Source organism: Manis pentadactyla, chromosome X (genome assembly GCF_030020395.1).
Source record: "Manis pentadactyla isolate mManPen7 chromosome X, mManPen7.hap1, whole genome shotgun sequence".
Classification (NCBI taxonomy): domain Eukaryota; kingdom Metazoa; phylum Chordata; class Mammalia; order Pholidota; family Manidae; genus Manis; species Manis pentadactyla.
In genome coordinates, this window is record NC_080038.1 from 105,968,960 (window position 1) to 105,989,306 (window position 20,347).

Genomic DNA, 20,347 nt, shown 5'->3' on the forward strand with positions numbered 1-20,347 from the left:
TAGCAATTTCTTCCAAGGAACCACCTTATCAGCCCTTCAAGAGAGGAGAGAATGGAGTTCATTATTAATAGAACTATTTCACTACAGTGATATGGCAGGTTGGTTATGTTTCTGATGCTCAAAGAACACTGACAATGACTATGTGGATCTCAGTCAACCAAAGGCAGGGCTTCCAACCAACGCACCTTTTGCCTTTTTACCTGGACACACCTTGCAGCACTTTCCGTCTATTTTTTGAGGATACTTGCAGGGATATCGACTGGGGCAGTGGATTTTCTTACACTCTTGCTTGGTGACGTTACAAGTGCACAGCACACACTCCACAATGCCAAATGCCCGGAGGTTCGGGTGCCAGGACTCGCCGTGGGAATAGGTCTTTCCATTGGAAACACACACTGGAAGACAACACAGGACTGGAAATATAAGGCTAGAGAGCTGAGATGGGCCCCTGTGCTCAGAAACCAAGCCCTGAACCCCTTAATGCATCGAGCATCTTTTGTTCTTCTCATGGCTATGGAGATATATTTACAGAGCAGCCTCTGTACCAAGAAAAGCCCAGCTTGGGCCTTGGTTCTACCATCAGCAACTATTCAGGTCCTTCAGCAGTGGCCTGTGAATGCTCACAAGTGTCTGGCACATAGCAGGCCATCAGTAAATATTTTTTTAAATGGAGGAATGAATGAACGCATGAAAGCAAAGTTCTCTCTTTCCTGAGATAAGGAACTTCTAGTATTATGTAGTATTAATGCCTACAGTTCCAAAGGATTTGTGTGGCCCAAGTGGATAGACTTCTAGGCATGAAAATTTCCCAGAGAGATTTGCTCTCCAGGGAGACTAGATGCAGAAATGACTGCTCTTCCCAAAGGGCCAATTTTTTCCAGATACTTATGCAAATCTATTGAGAATATCAAATGCTATGAGAGTTTGATGCACGAACACAGAGGGTATGGAGTTCATGGTGCTGGCCTACTCTTGGGCATGGTAAGGAAGGTGCTCAGATGAGATGGAGAGGGAAGGGACCCACACCTCCCAGGTAAGTGGTGAAGGGTAGCCTTTTGTGACTCCAATCTTCAGGCAATATCTTCTGCCCCACACCTCATAGTGGCTCTAGAGATTTGGCTACAGCCAATCACTGCCTGCCCTGTGAATATCCTTCGATGGTCTCACACTTGTTGAGTGGAAGTCAAGTCACTGGCTCCATGTTTTCTGAGGGGCCTTTCAAGAGCAAGTGTCTGGGCTGCAGGCTGAAGGGCCTATGAAGGGAAGGGGCCACAGTAACATCCTTCAATGCAAACCAACCAAAATATATCTGGCTCCTGCCATCAGGCATGGAGCAAGGCTCTCGGATAGGAACTGCACCGGGCTGCGAGTGGGGAGATCTGTGCATCCGTTCTCTCCCTCGTTCAAAGGGCTGAGACATTCTGGAGACTCAGGCCATAACTGGGACTGGGTGTGTTTCTCATTATTCCCATCACTTCATCATACCCAGGGAGCCCTGTCGGCACCCCAATCAACATCATCTCTAGGGTGGGTTGTAGCACTTAAGGTGGGGCTAGGGTGGAAGAAATAGCCCCACTTGGGGCGTTTCTAGGAACTGACTGATTTGGCTGGGAGACAATGGCCTCAGAAGGATGAATCATTGGGCTATTTCTTTCTCACTGAGTCCACTGGGTCGCATTAGGAAATATGGATGTTCTTGGCTGCCTTTTCCGGTCCTTTGCAAGAGCTGCTAGAGTACTAGGTACTCTCATGGGTCACTCTATGCAAGGATTTCCCAGAACCTGAGAACCTGGAGCAGAGGAGCTCCCAACCTTATAGTGAGCTAGAATAGGGGCTTGATACCTGAACTGAGAGGCTCAGTGCTATGGACGAACCACATGACAGGGCAGACTCAATGTGTTGTCTCTCCTGCCTCTTTTCTCTCCTCCCCAGACAGTGACATGCCCTTCCAGACAATGCCACCAAATGTGTACATAGTCTGCTTCAAGAAAATTTAGGCTCGACTCCAGTTCAAAAGGGTGGAGTCCTATCACTTCTCCTCTTTGACTAAGTAGGCCCTTTGACTAGGGCCTAAGTAGCCAGCCCTAGGTTCCCTCTCCCCTAAGCATTTGGACTAAGGGTACAATCTAGGGTGCATAAGAGCCTACACTCTGAAGTGCAACATGGGGGAGGGAGGAAAATTGTCCGGAGAGAAATGCAGCCTTCTCCTCACTAGCAAATTCTCAAGATGATTTTGAATCATCCAGCTGGGGCAATGGAAATTGGGGGTGGGGGCAAGTGATTCTCCAGTGAACTGTAATAGAAAGGGCAGGAAAGAACTGCGGCATCCAAATCAATGGGGGCAATGAATAAATGTAAACCAGCTGGGGCTTTTATAGGACACCAAGAAAATCAAGGGATGAGCCTCCGCCTCAAAGTGAAGAGGCCTGTGGAAATTATGGGATTTAAGATTTTCAAAGTCCATTTCCCCTGCACGTTTTTTTAAGGCTTTGAAATAGTTTCAGAGCAAATGGAATCTATTGGAGGCAATTTAGGATTGAAAATCAAACTGCATCTTTACCTACTCCTCCTCCTCATTTCATAAATTCATATCAGAATGCCTTGGAATTTAACAATAATAAATTTCAAATCAAACCCAGATCGATAGTAAATATTTCCAATTCTTCTAATATATCACCGTTTTTTATTAACAGTTTTATTTTGAATGTTCTTCTTTTAAGCCTGTTAGTTTCAAAAGCAATTTAATTTTTTTTATCTGTAATCTGAAATTTACATCTAACTAGTAACAGATGTGATCAACTAGCTTTGGCTTGACTAGCTTTGTTGAGATTTATAGTAGGAGTTCTTTGTAACGGATTGTTTTTCACCCATGTTATTCAATCATTTGGTTTAATAATTTATTACTTTTAACCCATTCAGAGAACAGCCTTTGATTTGTTTTTCCTTTAAAGGAAACAAAACATGTTTGTGGTTTCATAAAAAGGAACCAGCTGAGCTCTTGCTCAAAGAGCTGGTTGTCATGATGCCTAAAAAAGTAAGCAGCAGTCAATTGTTTGATTGAATTTCTCCTTCCCCGACCCCCACTACTGGGATGGGGAGGCCAGAGAACTCTGACGGAAGGGCTGGCTGCCAATGTGAGTGGGCGCCTGCTGCAGCCAGCTGGTCAACTAAGTGGGCTGCATGTCGGTGTTAACCTCATTAGTCCTCCCGGTTTGCAGCCAGGAGGTTTCTGGATTTCTTACTGGATTACTCACTTCTAAAGACAATTTCCTCATATGAATTAGAATCTCTGAGTGTAGGTCCTGGAATGTATATCTTCATCAAGAGCACTAGGAGAATCTAGGGTGCACTGTGGTGTGAAAATTGCTGTTTCTAAGTGTGGATAAGAGCTTCAAAAGCATACGGCACTGAGTACCTTGAATATTGGGCACCTACTGGAAAGCAAACAACTCATTCTTTTAAAGACCCAATGAACTTTCCCAAACAGCCTTCAACCCCCAGGAGCAACTGAAAAAATGCCGGAAGCATTTTCAAAAAAGAAAACAGGTTTGCTGTTTTCTTGCCATTTGTCCTAATAAAAGACAGATACACCTGAAATATAAACTATGCTCTTTGGGCTGTATTTAGGGAAGTTCTGAGAGTCTCCTAGAGTCCCCTATCCATACTCACTTTGTAGACCTGATGGTGAGCAATCCACATGCAAAGGTATGATATACATGAGAGAGAGGGCCCCTTCCCAGCTCCAGCCATCCAAAGACTAGGGATGCTGAATCCCTGACGTGGACATGGTATGCCTCTTACCTTGTCCATGCTTGTGTTTGTTATTGATGACAATCTGCACGATGGTGCCTGATGCTTGCTGGGAATCCATCAGAGCTCCCCGGTGACTTCTGGCCCCAGGAAAGCGGGGCAGAACTCCAGCCTGTCGGCTTGGTGGAGGATCATAGTGAGAGCGGTGGTAAGAATGTCTCTAAAATGACAAGGACAAATTCAGACCCCAAAATCCACCAATAAGAAGGCAGGAATGGACTTACATACATTAGAAGGCATTTGATGGTTCTTAGCGATGAGATCTGATCTTAACTGCATGTCCACCCATGCCAACAGAGAAATGGGGATGCACTGGCAACATGCTGAGGTTTTTCTCTCTTCTTGCAGAAGACAGGATTCAATTCACAGACAAGCTCTTGAGGGAGCCAACAGCCGAATGGGTAAAGTGTCCTTCCTGCTCCTGAGAATCTCACATTTGGGTTTAAGAGTTAAGGTAGCAGCCTGCAGCATGAGGCAGAATGTAACCGAGGCTGCAGAAGCATAAAATGCAGTGCACACGAGGAAGAGAAAGAGAGCTTCTAGTTGGGGAGGGTTTGTGACCTGGACCACGAAGGGTGGATAGACTTTTACCAGGCAGAGATTTCAAGTGGAGAAGGTGTAGCAGAGAACACAGAGTCAGTTCATAAAAGGGAACAGTTGAAGGGTAACATTCCAGAAGTGGGTTGGAGCCAGATCATGGAGGACTTTGAATGACAGTCTAAGAGGGAAGACTTTATTTGGCAGGCCATAGAGGTGAAGCTTTTGTGGAAGCTTTTGGGGGGTGTTGTTTTAAAAGCAGGAAAATCATCAGAACTGTGTTTCCAGTCACTGAACCCTGATGATGTATAGGGTGAACTGGATAGGAGGAAGAGGCAGGAGTCAAGCACAGTCCCAGAAAGACATACTGAGATTCCAAACACAGGCAATGGCATGGGGTCATAGAGCAGGGCACAGATACCCTAGACACCTTGTAAATGAAAGACTGACTGTGCATGACGGTACTAGAATGTCAGCTGCAGACAGGCAAGGACTTCGTTTCATTCACTGCTATATCACCAGTGCTAAAACAGTTTCTAGCATCTAGAAGGTGCTCATCAAACACTTATTGAATGAATAAACAAAAGCCTGGTCCTTAATAAAAGCACAGAGTCTTGTAGTACAAACAATCCAGTCATTGCTCCTTCAATAAGCACTCAAGACACATGATGAGACCACTGTTCTGCTACCCATGCCCTCTCCCAGGAGCTGAGGTTAGAGTCAGTGTAGAGAGAGCAGGATGAATGAAGAACAGAACCTAAGGCTTACAGCCCATTATCATTGTGTTTCAGAGGCAAATGTTAGTGTAAAGGAGGGGGCCCCTTAAAAAATCTCATAGACAATTAAAAAGGAAGATCCTTATAGTCAGTGATAGAAATAGCAGGGAACTGAGGGTGGAGCCAAGTAGAGCAGTGGAAATCTTCTCCCAAAACCACATGTATTTTTGAAAATACAACAAATACAACTCTCCCTAAAAGAGAGACCAGAAGACACAGGACAACAGCCAGACTACATGCACACCTGCGAGAACCCAGCACCTCACGAAGGGGGTAAGATACAAGCCGCGGCCCGGCGGGACCTGAGCGCCCCTCACCCCAGCTCCCGGTGGGAGGAGAGGAGTCGCAGCGGGGAGGGAGAGGGAACCAAGGACTGCTAAACACCCAGCCCTAGCCATTTGCACCGGAGCGCAGACACATAGTGCGTGCATGGGGTGCTGGAAACTAGAGAAACAGGACAGTAAGACCTGTGAGCGGGTCCCCGCAGCCGGCACACCGGGCACAAAGAAAAGCCAGTGCTTTTTGAAAGTCTTAAAGAGACAGGGACCCCACAGCTGGACGGAAGCATCCCGGGACACTTAGCCCAGCAGCTGGGAATCCCAGGGTACTCTGGGTACCCTATCCCCCTGTGTAGCAGGGCGGCTTGGAGGCCCTTCACGGAGACAAACAGCCTCCCAGGTGTTTCCCCTCCGACACGGCTCCGCCATATCAGAGCAGCAGCCCGAGGCAGGCCACGCCCACAGCAACTGCGGAGCTAAACTCTATAGTGGCCGGGCAAGAATCAGAGGCCCTGTCTGTGCACAGCTGCCCAGCACAAGCCGCTAGAGGTCGCTGTTCTCCCAGGAGAGGAAGTCCACAAACCAAGAAGAAGGGACGTTCTCCCAGCCGTCACTTGCCCCAGCTCCGCAAACTATCTCTATTGCCATGAAAAGGCAGAATCTGAGACAGACAAAAATCACAAGTCAACACCTGTGAAGGAGATAGACCTAAACAGTCTTCCTGAAAAAGAATTCAAAATAAAAATCATAAACATGCTGATGGAGATGCAGAGAAATATACAAGAGCTAAGGGATGATGTCCAGAGGGAGATTACAGAAGTGAAACAATCTCTGGAAGCATCTAAAAGCAGAATGGATAAAATGCAAGAGGCCATTGATGGAATAGAAACCAGAGAACAGGAATGCATAGAAGCTGATGCAGAGAGAGACAAAAGGATCTCCAGGAATGAAACAATATTAAGAGAACTGTGTGACCAATCCAAAAGGAACAATATCCGCATTATAGGGGTAACAGAATAAGAAGAGAGAGAAAAAGGGATAGAAAGTGCCTTTGAAGAAATAATTGCTGAGAACTTCCCCAAACTGGGGGAGGAAATAGTTGCGCAGACTACGGAAGTACACAGAACTCCCAACAGAAAGGACCCAAAGATGACAACACCAAGACACATAATAATTAAAATGGCAAAGATCAAGGACAAGGACAGAGTATTAAAGGCAGCCAGAGAGAGAAAAGAGGTCACCCACAAAGGAAAACCCGTCAGGCTATCATCAGACTTCTCAACAGAAACCTTACAGGCCAGAAGAGAATGCCATGATATATTTAATGCAATGAAACAGAAGGGCCTTGAACCAAGGTTACTGTATCCAGCATGATTATCATTTAAATATGAAGGACGGATTAAACAATTCCCAGACAAGCAAAAGTTGAGGGAATTTGCCTCCCACAAACCACCTCTACAGGGTATTTTAGAGGGACTGCTCTAGATGGGAACACTCCTAAAAAGAGCAGAGAACAAAACACCCAACATATGAAGAAGGGAGGAGGAGGAATAAAAAGGGAGAGAAATAATCATCAGGCTGCATTTATAACAGCTCAATAAGTGAGTTAAGTTAGACAGTAAGGTAGTAAAGAAGCTAACCTTGAACCTTTGGTAACTATGAATCTAAAGCCTGCAATGGCAATAAGTACATATCTTTCAATAATCACCCTAAATGTAAATGGACTGAATGCACCAATCAAAAGACACAGACTAATAGAATGGATAAAAAAGCAAGACCCATCTATATGCTGCTTACAAGAGACTCACCTCAAACCCAAAGGCATGCACAGGTTAAAAGTCAAGGGATGGAAAAAGATATTTCATGCAAACAACAGGGAGAAAAAAGCAGGCGTTGCAATACTAGTATCAGACAAAATAGACTTCAAAATAAAGAAAGTAACAAGAGATAAAGAAGGACACTACATAATGATAAAGGACTCAGTCCAAAAAGAGGATATAACCATTATAAACATATATGCACCAATACAGGAGCACCAATATATGTGAAACAAATACTAACAGAATTAAAGGAGGAAATAGAATGCAATGCATTCATTTGGGGAGACTTTAACACACCACTCACTCCAAAGGAGAGATCTACCAGACAGAAAATAAGTAAGGACACAGAGGCACTGAACAACACAATAGAACAGATGGACCTAATAGCCATCTATAGAACTCTACATCCAAAAGCAAGAGGATACACATTCTTCTCAAGTGCACATGGAACATTCTCCAGAATAGACCACATACTAGGCCACAAAAAGAGCCTCAGTAAATTCCAAAAGATTGAAATCCTACCAACCAACATTTCAGACCACAAAGGTATAAAACTAGAAATAAATTGTACAAAGAAAGCAAAAAGGCTCACAAACACATGGAGGCTTAACAACATGCTCCTAAATAATCAATGGATCAATGAGCAAATTAAAATGGAGATCCAGCAATATACAGAAACAAATGACAACAACAACACAAAGCCCCAACTTCTGTGGGATGCAGCAAAAGCAGTCTTAAGAGGAAAGTATATAGCAATCTAGGCATATTTAAAGAAGGAAGAACAATCCCAAATGAATAGTCTAATGTCAAAATTATCGAAATTGGAAAAAGAAAAACAAATGAGGCCTAAAGTCAGCAGAAGGAGGGACATAATAAAGATCGGAGAAGAAATAAATAAAATTGAGAAGAATAAAACAATAGAAAAAATCAATGAAACCAAGAGCTGGTTCTTTGAGAAAATAAACAAAATGGATAAGCCTCTAGCCAAACTTATTAAGAGAAAAAGAGAGTCAACACATACCAACAGAATCAGAAATGAGAAAGGAAAAATCACGACGGAACCCACAGAAATACAAAGAATTATTAGAGAATACTATGAAAACCTATATGCTAACAAGCTGGAAAACCTAGGAGAAATGGACAACTTCCTAGAAAAATACAACCTTCCAAGACTGACCCAGAAAGAAACAGAAAATCTAAACAGACCAATTACCAGCAACGAAATTGAATCAGTAATCAAAAAACTACCCAAATCAAAACCCCTGGGCCAGATGGATTTACTTCGGAATTTTATCAGACATACAGAGAAGACATAATACCCATTCTCCTTAAAGTTTTCCGAAAAATAGAAGAGGAGGGAATACTCCCAAACTCATTCTATGAACCCAACATCACCCTAATACCAAAACCAGGCAAAGACCCCACCAAAAAAGAAAACTACAGACCAATATCCCTGATGAATGTAGATGCAAAAATACTCAACAAAATATTAGCAAACCGAATTCAAAAATACATCAAAAGGATCATACACCATGACCAAGTGGGATTCATCCCAGGGATGCAAGGATGGTACAACATTCGAAAATCCATCAACATCATCCACCACATCAACAGAAAGAAGGACAAAAACCACATGATCATCTCCATAGATGCTGAAAAAGCAGTTGACAAAATTCAACATCCACTCATGATAAAAACTCTCAACAAAATGGGCATAGAGGGCAAGTACCTCAACATAATAAAGGCCATATATGATAAACCCACAGCTAACATCATACTGAACAGCGAGAAGCTGAAAGCTTTTCCTCTGAGATCAGGAACAAGACAGGGATGCTCGCTCTCCCCACTGTTATTTAACATAGTACTGGAGGTCCTAGCCACGGCAATCAGACAAAACAAAGAAATACAAGGAATCCAGATTGGTAAAGAAGTCAAACTGTCACTATTTGCACATGACATGATATTGTACATAAAAAACCCTAAAGACTCCACTCCAAAACTACTAGGACTAATATCGGAATTCAGCAAAGCTTCAGGTTACAAAATTAACACACAGAAATCTGTGGTTTTCCTATACACCAACAATGAACTAATAGAAAGAGAAATCAGGAAAACAATTTCATTCACGATAGCATAAAAAGTATAAAATACCTAGGAATAAACCTAACCAAGGAAGTGAAAGACCTATACCCTGAAAACTATAAGACACTCTTAAGAGAAATTAAAGAGGACACTAACAAATGGAAACTCATCCCATGCTCCTGGCTAGAAAGAATTAATATCATCAAAATGTCCATCCTGCCCAAAGCAATATACAGGTTCGATGCAATCCCTATCAAATTATCAACAGCATTCTTCAATGAACTGGAACAAATAGTTCAAAAATTCATATGGAACCACCAAAGACCCCAAATAGCCAAAGCAATCCTGAGAAGTAAGAATAAAGTGGGAGGGATCTCACTCCCCAACTTCAAGCTCTACTACAAAGCCACAGTAATCAAGGCAATTTGGTATTGGCACAAGAACAGAGCCACAGGCCAGTGGAACAGACTAGAAACTCCAAACATTAACCCAAACATATATGGTGAATTAATACACGATAAAGGAGCCATGGACATACAATGGGGAAATGACAGTCTCTTTAACAGATGGTGCTGGCAAAACTGGATGGCTACACGTAAGAGAATGAAACTGGATCACTGTCCAACCCCATACACAAAAGTAAATTCAAAATGGATCAAAGACCTGAATGTAAGTCATGAAACCATAAAACTCTTAGAAAAAAACATAGGCAAATATCTCATGGACATAAACATGAATGACTTCTTCATGAACATATCTCCCCGGGCAAGGGAAACAAAAGCATAAACGAACAAGTGGGACTATATCAAGCTGAAAAGCTTCTGTACAGCAAAGGACACCATCAATAGAACAAAAAGGTATCCTACAGTATGGGAGAATATATTCATAACTGACAGATCCGATAAAGGGCTGACATCCAAAATATATAAAGAGCTCATGCCCCTCAACAAACAAAAAGCAAATAATCCAATTAAAAAATGGGCAGAGGAGCTGAAAAGACAGTTCTCTAAAGAAGAAATTCAGATGGCCAACAGGCACATGAAAAGATGCTCCACATCACTTGTCATCAGAGAAATGCAAATTAAAACCACAATGAGATATCACCTCATACCAGTAAGGATCGCCACCACAGAAAAGACAACCAGCAACAAATGTTGGCGAGGTTGTGGAGAAAGGGGAATCCTCCTACACTGCTGGTGGGAATGTAAATTAGTTCAACCATTGTGGAAAGCAGTATGGAGGTTCCTCAGAAGGCTCAAAATAGAAATACCATTTGACCCAGGAATTCCACTTCTAGGAATTTTCCCTAAGAATGCAGCAGTCCAGTTTGAAAAAGACAGATGCACCCCTTTGTTTATCGCTGCACTATTTACAATAGCCAAGATATGGAAGCAACCTAAGTGTCCATCAGTAGATGAATGGATAAAGAAAATGTGGTACATATACACAATGAAATATTATTCAGCCATAAGAAAAAAACAGATCCTACCATTTGCAACAACATGGATGGAGCTAGAGGGTATTATGCTCAGTGAAATAAGCCAGGTGGAGAAAGACAAGTACCAAATGATTTCACTCTTATGTGGAGTATAAGAACAAAGGAAAACTGAAGGAACAAAACAGTAGCAGAATCACAGAACCCAAGAATGGACTAATAGTTACCAAAGGGAAAGGGACTGGGGAGGATGGGTGGGAAGGGAGGGATAAGGGCGGGGAAAAAGAAAGGGGGCATTACGATTAGCATGTATAGTGTGTGTGGGGCACGGGGAGGGCTGTGCAACACAGAGAAGACAAGTAGTGATTTTACAGCATCTTACTATGCTGAAGAACAGTGACTGTGAAGGGGTATGTGGGGGGGACTTGGTGAATGGGGGAGCCTAGTTAACATAATGTTCTTCATGTAATTGTAGATTAATGATATGAAAAAAAAAAGAAATAGCAGGGAAACTTGAGAAGGTAGTTATGGGGTCCCATGACCCGCCATTCCATGAGTTATTTATTACAGTTATGTTCCATAGACACACACATCACAAGTTTAGCTTTAGGAATTGTTATTACTCTCTTGGTGGGGCAGGCATTGTTGGGAAAAAGGGAGAGTAAACAGGAGCTGCAGTAAGGGAAAGGGAACATTATTCCCTTTACCTAAGAAGAGCCAGTGCTGTGCATTGCTGTAAAAACTCAAACACAAGTAAGAATTTGCATCAATTTATTATCATGCACACAGATGGGATTCTCAGTGAAAATATTTTTTCATTCCCACAATGGCTCATATGTCTTTTTCACTCAACATTTCACAAAGGCCATTACAGACTGTTCTGTCCTTTCTGGAGTTTGGCAAAGTTCTGCCAAAGGAACACAAGAGAGGATAGTTTGGCTGGTGGGTGTCCTACTAATGCTAAAAGGAGGCAGTTCAACAGGGCTAGAGTTTGAGAGGGAAGGTAGCTGATCCGGGGTAAGCTGCAAGTACAGGAAGTTCTCTGATTCATGAGGGTAAGAATAAAATGAAAAGCTGTCCTTTGGTACCAGGGACTCAAGACCCTGGACATACAGTAAGGGTAGAAAAACGATTCAACACAAAAAAGAAAACCCTCAGGGATTTTGATCAGAGGCCCTATTACAGACCAGTTGGTCCCCCCCACCCCATCTCACCTTGTGTAAGTCTTTTATTTTTGGGATAGAGAAACTGAGGCCAGGGAGGAGGGTGGGTTTAACTCAGAGTGACAATGAAGGTTGAGTTTTTGGAGATGGCAGGAGAGTGGGAGTCGGGGAAAGGAGAGAGGAAGATGAATAGGATGAGGAAGAGGAAGAAGAGGAGGAATAAGTGGGTGAGACGATGTCTGGCCAAGCTCAGTTGTCCACAGACATCCGGCTAAAAGCTGCTCCCAAGGAAAGTTCTTTCAGGGACAGCAGACTGCTGGGTGTCCCCATCCACACACAGCACGGGCCTCCGCCTCAGCTGCCCACAGAACCACTTGCGGAGCTCTACAAGCACTGATACCTGGGCCCCACCCCCAGGGATTCGGGTGGAATTGGGCTGGGGTGTGAGGCATGGGCATCAGGATTTTGATATGCTCCTCAGGGCACTTGAATCTGAAGCCAAGGCTCAAAATCACTGACATAAAGGATCATCTGTTTCGGCCTGGGGTGGGGTGGTGATGTGTGATTATGATTTAAAAGTAATGGCTCTTTCAGAGTCACTCCTCTAAAAAGATGAAGGAGGCGTAGGAGGGGCCATTGTGACCTTGTAACTTAGAGCAGAGGAGAAAAAGGCTCACCACCTTGGAGATGTAAGTGAAACAGGAGCTGATCTTGGAAAAACTGGCTGTGAATAGGTTGCTTGAGAGGGCAGGTCAAACTAGTTAGGTGGAAATGACCCTATAGCTGTGCTCTCACTTATTTTGCTCAATATTTTGGTATTATATGAGTTACTGATAAATATGTCAGGCTTTTGAGGTGGTTCTTACACAGTTCTCTGGGGTTGGAAAATTCCTGCCCCAGTAAAAGTTCCCCAGGAATTTCTTCTTTCCCTGATCTAAGGTCTGAGATAGAAGGGTTTTACTGGCAGAGACAGCAAGCACAAGAGTTCGCAAAGGGCCTTCAAAGTGCCTTCGTGGTTGCGATGCTGCAGTAGAGTTTTACAAGATGTTACTGCCCGGGAACACCTGGTAAAGAGCAAATGGGGTCTCTCTGTTACCTCTTCCAATAGCAAGTGAATCTACAGTTATCACAAGAGAAAGTGTAATTTAAAAAATGTCTTCAGAATGCGATCCACACATGCCACACAGCCCTGAGCACACTGTATGGTGGTCACCAGTAACCGAGGACTACCCTTCTTTGGGAGGCAGTTTCCCTATCTAGGCCAGCTTCCTTCCCAACCTGTTGTTCTGCCAGTGGGAATGAGACAGGGATTTGTATCTGTTTCAAACTGTTTCTATCTCAAACCCATTCATTTTTCCAATGGTAAATCTCTAAGTCATGTATTGGGGACAAAATCAGAGTTTGGCTGTTGTCCAAAACAAAACTATGCTTGCTTTCGTGTTCTGACTTTCCACCCTATGCCTACTTCTCCCTCCCCACATGCCAGTCAAGCACACACACACACTCCCCCTGATGACCCACTGGTTCTTTCTGTGCACTCTGTAAAACTTGGAAAGCTGACGATTTACAGCCCACTTAGCAAAATAAACCAATCAGCGGGGTTTCTGTTGAACTGAGGTTTTCATGGTTCCCTGAAAATAGGAACAGTCTACTAAAGGCACAGTCTACTGAATTGGGAATTTGTTGTTGGGGCTGCCTTTCTTCTCCTGTGCAGAAAGTGGGGTCTGCACAAAATATTCAGAAGGGTTCTCCTACCTTCTAATTTTTAGCTGGTCAAGAACAAACAACAAATTTGAAGAATTTCTGATTCAGGACAAATTCCTGTGCATTAACATTAATGAAAAACTACCCTTCCCAACATGCACACATTTCACTTTGCCTTCTACACCCATTCATTCAACACATATTTGCTGGGTGCCTACTATGTGCCGGGCACATACTTTTCCATCACTACAGGTGCTATTTATTATTCAAATCATATCCCATAATATCTACCCTTTTAGAACAAAGGAAAATATTTATAATAAAGTGGAACCATCTGGACAGTTTGGTCTACCAGGCACAAATGTTTGTTTCTGAAGATAGATCTTGAACTCCTTTGAAAAATCGGTAACTGTTTCAGGGGCCTGCATTCTGTACCTGACCTCTTTTGCTACAGGAAGTACTAGATTAAGTCCAGCCCTATCGCCACCAGTTGAGGAAGAACAATGAAGCTGAAAGGCAAGGAACGGAGTCAGGGGTAGCATGAGACGGAGTCAAGAAGAAAGGCTAATTAATGGCATCACCAGCAAGATTGCTGAGGTGGCCACAGTGCACAGTGTCGGGGGCTAAGACAACCAGCTTCAGGTGATGGAGACCTAAATTTGGCTGAGAGTGGCACCTGGTTGACAGCCACTAATTTAGCCACTCTCAGCATCCTACCACAATTTTTAAAATTGGGGCTGAGAAAAAGAGGAAATTCACAGCACAGAAAATGGAGAATGACATCATCTCCTGTCAGAATCTGGAAGGAATCTCACTGACTATAAAGCAGATAGAGCTGGACAGAGGAACTCTTTCTTCAGGGTCTCTTACCCCACAAACTGGAAAGCCCACCCTCTCTTGCAGGAGTGCTGCTTGTTTGAGATATTCAGAATATTACTCTCCACCCCACCGATGACACTTCTACATTCATTTCAAAATGTCAATGTCTAGAAAATAATATGACTAGAGAATAAAGCAAATATAAATGACTTCCTCTCACCACTGAGGGTGTTGGCAAGCTGGGGGCCTGTGAGTCAGAAGTGACATATGTGCTGACTGGGAAGCATGGCCTAAGAACACTGTGATGTCTGTACTGATCATTTTATTATGTCACCTATCAACATCTTCCTCACATACACACTACCTTCAGGTTTACCCTAAAATTCCTAGGCTCTTGCCTTATAGCCAATGCCTGTGGAGAACTAACTCCTAAGGCCTTAAAAATCATTGAAATTTTCTTTATTATAAGACTATTTCACATTCACTGAAAAACATCAAATAATACAGAAGACATAAAGTACAAAATCAAACTCTAACTTTCCTCCTGCTCACTTGCACCCCTCTAAGATGACCACTTTTAACATGGTGTGTGACCTTCCAGATCTTTTCATGTGCATTTACATACATGCACACACAGGATTTTTACATAAACAAATGATAGTATAAATTATATCCTGCACTTTGTTTTATTTGCATAATGTATCTTCGAGATCGCTCCACTGGTTTCTACATTCTGATGTCCTGCATTTTAACAACCGCACGATGTCCCATAGATTGGGTGTGTTTGTCCAAGCCCCTATTGCTAGCACTTAGGTTGTCTCTGTTTGTTTCGCTCTTATGAAAATTATGCTGCCCTAAATGCCTTGTTCACTTTTTTCTACAAGGGCACAATTAATGCCCATTTATGTGCCATGAATGCCTGTGTACATTCTGTACACTTCTGTAAGTCCGTTAGTCTGGTAGATTCTTTGAATTGGAACATCTTTTCAGACTTTAACAAGTTTGAAGTGTTCGACTTAGACATACAGTTTTTAGAGAGGGATGTTATTTTGTTAAGTACTTCAAAATACCAAGGAATAAGAGATGCTATTACTATACATACAGAGATGCCTACTTGTAATGGTCATTCTGGGATTAGCGCGGAGAATGGAAAGGAGATGTTGCAGGGTGAAGAAGGAGAATCGGGCCTGATACCTTTTCTCTCTTCCACCTGTATGACTCAGAGTCGAAGGCTCAGAGGGAGGCAGCATGGGAGTGGTTAACATGGACATGCTCAAAGTGCCTCTGCCAAATGATGGGCTGGCCTACCTTACAAAGCCACAGAAGGTCCTCACGAGTGAGGACAGGGGTAGTGACCTGCCTTCCTTATAGAAAAAGATTTGGCAAGTCAACCCAAAAGGCTACCAATTTCTAATCTAGAAGAAGGGCCCTAACGGCCAAGTCTATGATTGTGTTCATGTCCTGACCCTGGTTGCCAGTTATACAGTGCACCCAAATGGTTACAGATTGGTGATGATGCCATTCAAATATCTGAGGAAAGGGAAGAAAAACGGTTTTAGAAATGGGCCACTTTATGATGTTTCTGGGATAGTAGCCATGGAGAAGGAAAGTTAGGCCTGATGCTGTGGAGTGTTGAATTATTTGAGTTACTCACACTATTTTTTTCCATCTACCTTCCCGTCTACCCCCACCCCCACAATTCCCTTTCTTGTGAAATAATTCAAAACAAAATCCAGGCATTGTGTTATGTTAATTGGAAATAGTTCAGTAGGCATCTCAAAAAAGGACTTTTTAAATACTACAATGGTATTATTACATTGAATGCAAATGGAATGTGTTGTTTAATGTGATCTGGTAATTAGTCCATCCTCAGAGTTCTCTGATACCCTAAATTAGAAGTCAGGCCCAATATAACACATGATTCAATTCATGGTCAATTCTCTTTTTCCCGAGGGATTGGGGGACAACATGTGTGCTAGACAGGCAGTGCTGTGCACTTTCTAAACCCCATACCAGGCGGCTTGCCGTGTTCGCCTCTTTCAATCATACTGCACTGTGAGTCATCCCAGGCTTGGGGACCACAGCTTGATTCCTCTTGGCAAATTTTGCAATTGACCTTTCCTCTTACGGGTTTACCATTGATTTGCTCTTCGTTAGGGGAACAAAATCAGGATTGAAAAATGAAATCATACGAGGTTACAAAACAGTGATTTTCTAATTTTGTCATTGGTTTTGGACTTTTTAAAAAATTGAATTGAGCTATTCACACTTACTGCTTCTCTGTTGGCAGGCTGCCGGAAGATATCGCCATCAGAGTGTTCCCACGACAATTCTCCATCTCCTGTTTGTTAAAAAGAAATACAGAAAGAATCATACATAGGTAGAAGGGAATAATATTGCCCTTGTGACCCAGGAACATTTTTGGTTCTATGGCCCCTCAATTCTGTAGGCATTTCAGCTGTTGTGGCTATCCTTCAAAAAAAGCAACACAGAGATTTCTCTCTGGTATGCCTCATTTTTCAAAGCAACTCTGAAGAAAGTTGCCACTTTCTAAAATAGACCTTGCAGGACCATTGTACAAGATTTGGAGAATAAAAGGGAAAATAATCACTTTCCACTACAACATAGCCATCATTGTCACTTTTGCTTATTTCATTACAGGGACAGTTAAATATTTTGCAGGTGATATTTAAAGTGTGTTTAAACTACCCTTAAAAAATGAAGAGTTTTAAGGATTCGATGTGTCATGATTTGGTGAATTCACTATTATTGTCTCTCAGAAGTCAAAACCTGATCTGAAAGTTAAGGTAAAACTTGCTGTGGTTGGAGTGTTTATATAACCATTATCCAAAATGCACTCCTTTATTTTTGCCTGAGATGCCTTTCTCTAGGTCTTTATGTTTACTCTGAACATGAACCCCTATCATTGCTGTCTTCCAGAGTAACTGCTTTTAGGAGGAAGAGCCCACTTTCAGCCTTGAGAACAACAAACACTAAACAGATATGGATATTCCTCAGCTGATTAAAGATAAAAACAATAGGAAAATTTCCAAGAATATTACCTTGTGTTATGATCAAGCAAGCAGATGGGAAGAGCTTGGTCTTAAGGATGTTTGTGCCACTCTAAATGAGTACTGCTCGTGTGTGTCTGTGTGTGTGTGTGTGTGTGTGTGTGTGTGTGTGTGTGTGTGTGTGGGCATGCAGGAATATCTCTATCATTATTGCTCTCTCTGCCCAAGAATAAACCAAATATTGATTCAACCATGTATTTCATGGGATAACAAGGAATACAAAAAAGTACAAGGTTTAAGAATTTTCTATTCTAATTCATCTCCCAATCTTTCAAAACCTAAGTCTAAAAAGTCACACACTGCTATTTCAAGTATGTGGTAGTACTGTTACAGAAAATTACATAATATCATTGGCTTTTAGGCTGAAAAAGACCTCAGAATTAGTTTGATAACAATATTATCTATCATCAGTGACATCTAACAAAATATGGCTTTAACCCTTTATGATGCAAAGATCACCTTATGGAAAAAAAATAATGAATTGTGAAGATTTAACTATGGTTGCTAGGTTAATCTTCCTAAAACACCACTTTGTATAATTGTATCTTTCCCCACTCAAACCCTTCAGTAGGTTCCCATCCAAGACTCTGTAATTGACCTTCACCTTATCTTTATGAGTACCGATCTCCTACCCAACTATTTCAGCTATTCTACAATGGGAACCTTTTGATCTTCTTGCTCTTCATTGAGCATGTGGCTTCCATTCTTGCTTCCATGCTTTTGCTCATGTTATTCTTCTTCTGAAATTGCCTTCCCACCTCCCTCACCCCATAATTACTGTATGACTATGAAAACCATTTAAGTTCTCCCTCCTCTACAAAGTCTTCCTCCACGGCTTTCATGTATTTCCAATTGCCTAAAGGACTGAGCATTTTGCAGCCTTAGGGACGTAGAGAACCTCAAGTATCATTTTTCCCAGTTGCTCCATTTAACAGATGGAGAGGCTGAGAGAGAATGAGCAGCCATTCACAGTCACATAATGAGTTGATGAAAGTTACTATCCCAGGCCCCAGATTTCCTAACTCTGAAATAAGTGTGTCTATTCTATAAGAGAAGGCTTTATATTTGTGTTATTCACGGCTGTATCACTATCATCTATAATAGTACCTGACACATACTAGTCACCCAACAAATACTTGTCAAATGATGGAATTGGGAGGCCTTCTCTGACCACCGATCTAAAATGTCAACTCCTCCTCTAATATTTCTTATCCCCTTTGTGCTTTTCCTCTTCCCATGTAACACTACCTTAACAACCATGTAACACTGCCTTACATTTAATACATTCTATTTATTTTGTTTATTGTCTGCTTTCTCCCACTAGAGTTCCTGAGATTTTTCCCATGAGAAATTTCCCAAAGAATTCCCGTGATTTTTGTCTAACACGTTCACCACTGTAACCCTGGAAACTGGAACAGTGCTGGGCCGCCCGTAGTTAGCACTCATTCACCACTTCTTGAATGAATGATGAATGAATACTAAAACATAGTACAATACTTTCTGCTGTTAAACATTTCCTGAGCCTCCCCTGTGTTCCTGAGGAGACTGCAAATCCCCTGAAACCAGAGACCATGTCTTGGACCACCCCCGCATTGCCAAGAGCACTGGTTCTCCAAGTGTGGTTTCTGGATCAGCAGCACCACATTACTTGAAAACTTGTTAGAAATGCAAAATTTGGGGCCCCACTTGACTCTGGGGTGAGTATCAGTGACCTGTGTTTTGGCAAGCCCTCCATGGGATTCTGATGTGTGCAAGAGTTTGAGAATAAGGGGACTGGGGCATTTAATCTATTCCTGGGTACACATCAGGTACTCTGTATATGTACTGAGTTGGACTGCCATCAAAAATACAGAATCAAGTGCTTGACTCATAGTGTACTTGTCTCCTCCTGGTTACTGCATGTCTCAGTGAAGATGGTAGACAAGGACTACATGCAGACCATGTGGAAACCCTGACTGATACTGTAAGAGTGAAGATGATTTCACCTTTGTTTATGTCTAGAAAACAATATCCAAAAGTCAGTTAACATGCACTGAATACTTCTTGGGTGGACAGCCTGATACTAAGGCAGCAGGAAGAAAGAATTCAGGCTAGGCCCCATCCTCAAGATGTTTATGCCCCGTTTGGAGGAGATGGGAAATCAATCTAGGGAACAGCCTGAAAATACACATACAGAGTAATGACTGGAAATACAAATGGAATACGTGTGCTTAGGAGACACTGAATACATTGGAGTTAGCATCAGATTGAATCGTGGAAAGCCTCCCAAAAGAATTAAGTCACAGTTTTAGAAGTAGGTACTGCAGGGCATGAACAGACAGTGGTGTGGGCAGAAGGTATCTCAGCTGAAGGCAATGGCATTTGAAAAGGACCAGCACTTTGGAAACAGCAAGTCATGTACTGGGAACAGCAAGCAAGGTGTGGCTTGGGTGGAAACTTCAGACGTGAAACAAGAGAAATGGGGCTGGTGGAGAGAGAACAAGGGAGAGGGAAGGGGAGGAAGGGCATGGGTTGTTAACGTAAATAAGGGTGGTAAATAACTGCTGTATGGACTTCAAAAGGGGACTGACAAATTCACAGTTGATCCTGTTACCAATTTCTATGTTGAGGTTCCTGTGGTAAAAATGGTATTTGTGGAAACTTATCCTGGCAATGGAGTGTTGACTAGCTGGGGAGCAAGTGGAATCTGGGAGGCAACCAGGAGGCTGCTGCATTAATAGGTGAGGGACCATGAGAATCCATAACGTAGTGGACAAGCAGGAGGACATCAGACTGCTGCAGATACAAAGGAAATGATAAGACCCTGAGGGAGGATTTGGTAGTGGAGGAGGAAGGCAAAGGAGAAAACATAT

General features: G+C 42.6%; 1 protein-coding gene across 8 annotated transcripts in view; it reads right to left on the bottom strand.

Annotated features, from left to right (window-relative positions):
- The window catches only part of CHRDL1 (chordin like 1), a 119,627-nt gene that overhangs the window by 12,949 nt on the left and 86,331 nt on the right, over positions 1-20,347 (bottom strand). For 4 of the 8 annotated variants that reach the window (XM_036912645.2, XM_036912646.2, XM_036912648.2 and 1 more), the window contains exons 7-9: positions 16,698-16,765; positions 3,802-3,970; positions 186-395 (exon numbers count right to left, since the gene is read on the bottom strand). In XM_036912645.2, the coding sequence (XP_036768540.2) occupies positions 186-395; positions 3,802-3,970; positions 16,698-16,765 (447 nt within the window). The remainder of the gene's footprint in view (positions 1-185; positions 396-3,801; positions 3,971-16,697; positions 16,766-20,347) is intronic. The other 4 variants (XM_057495220.1, XM_036912650.2, XM_036912651.2 and 1 more) reach the window with 2 other exon arrangements.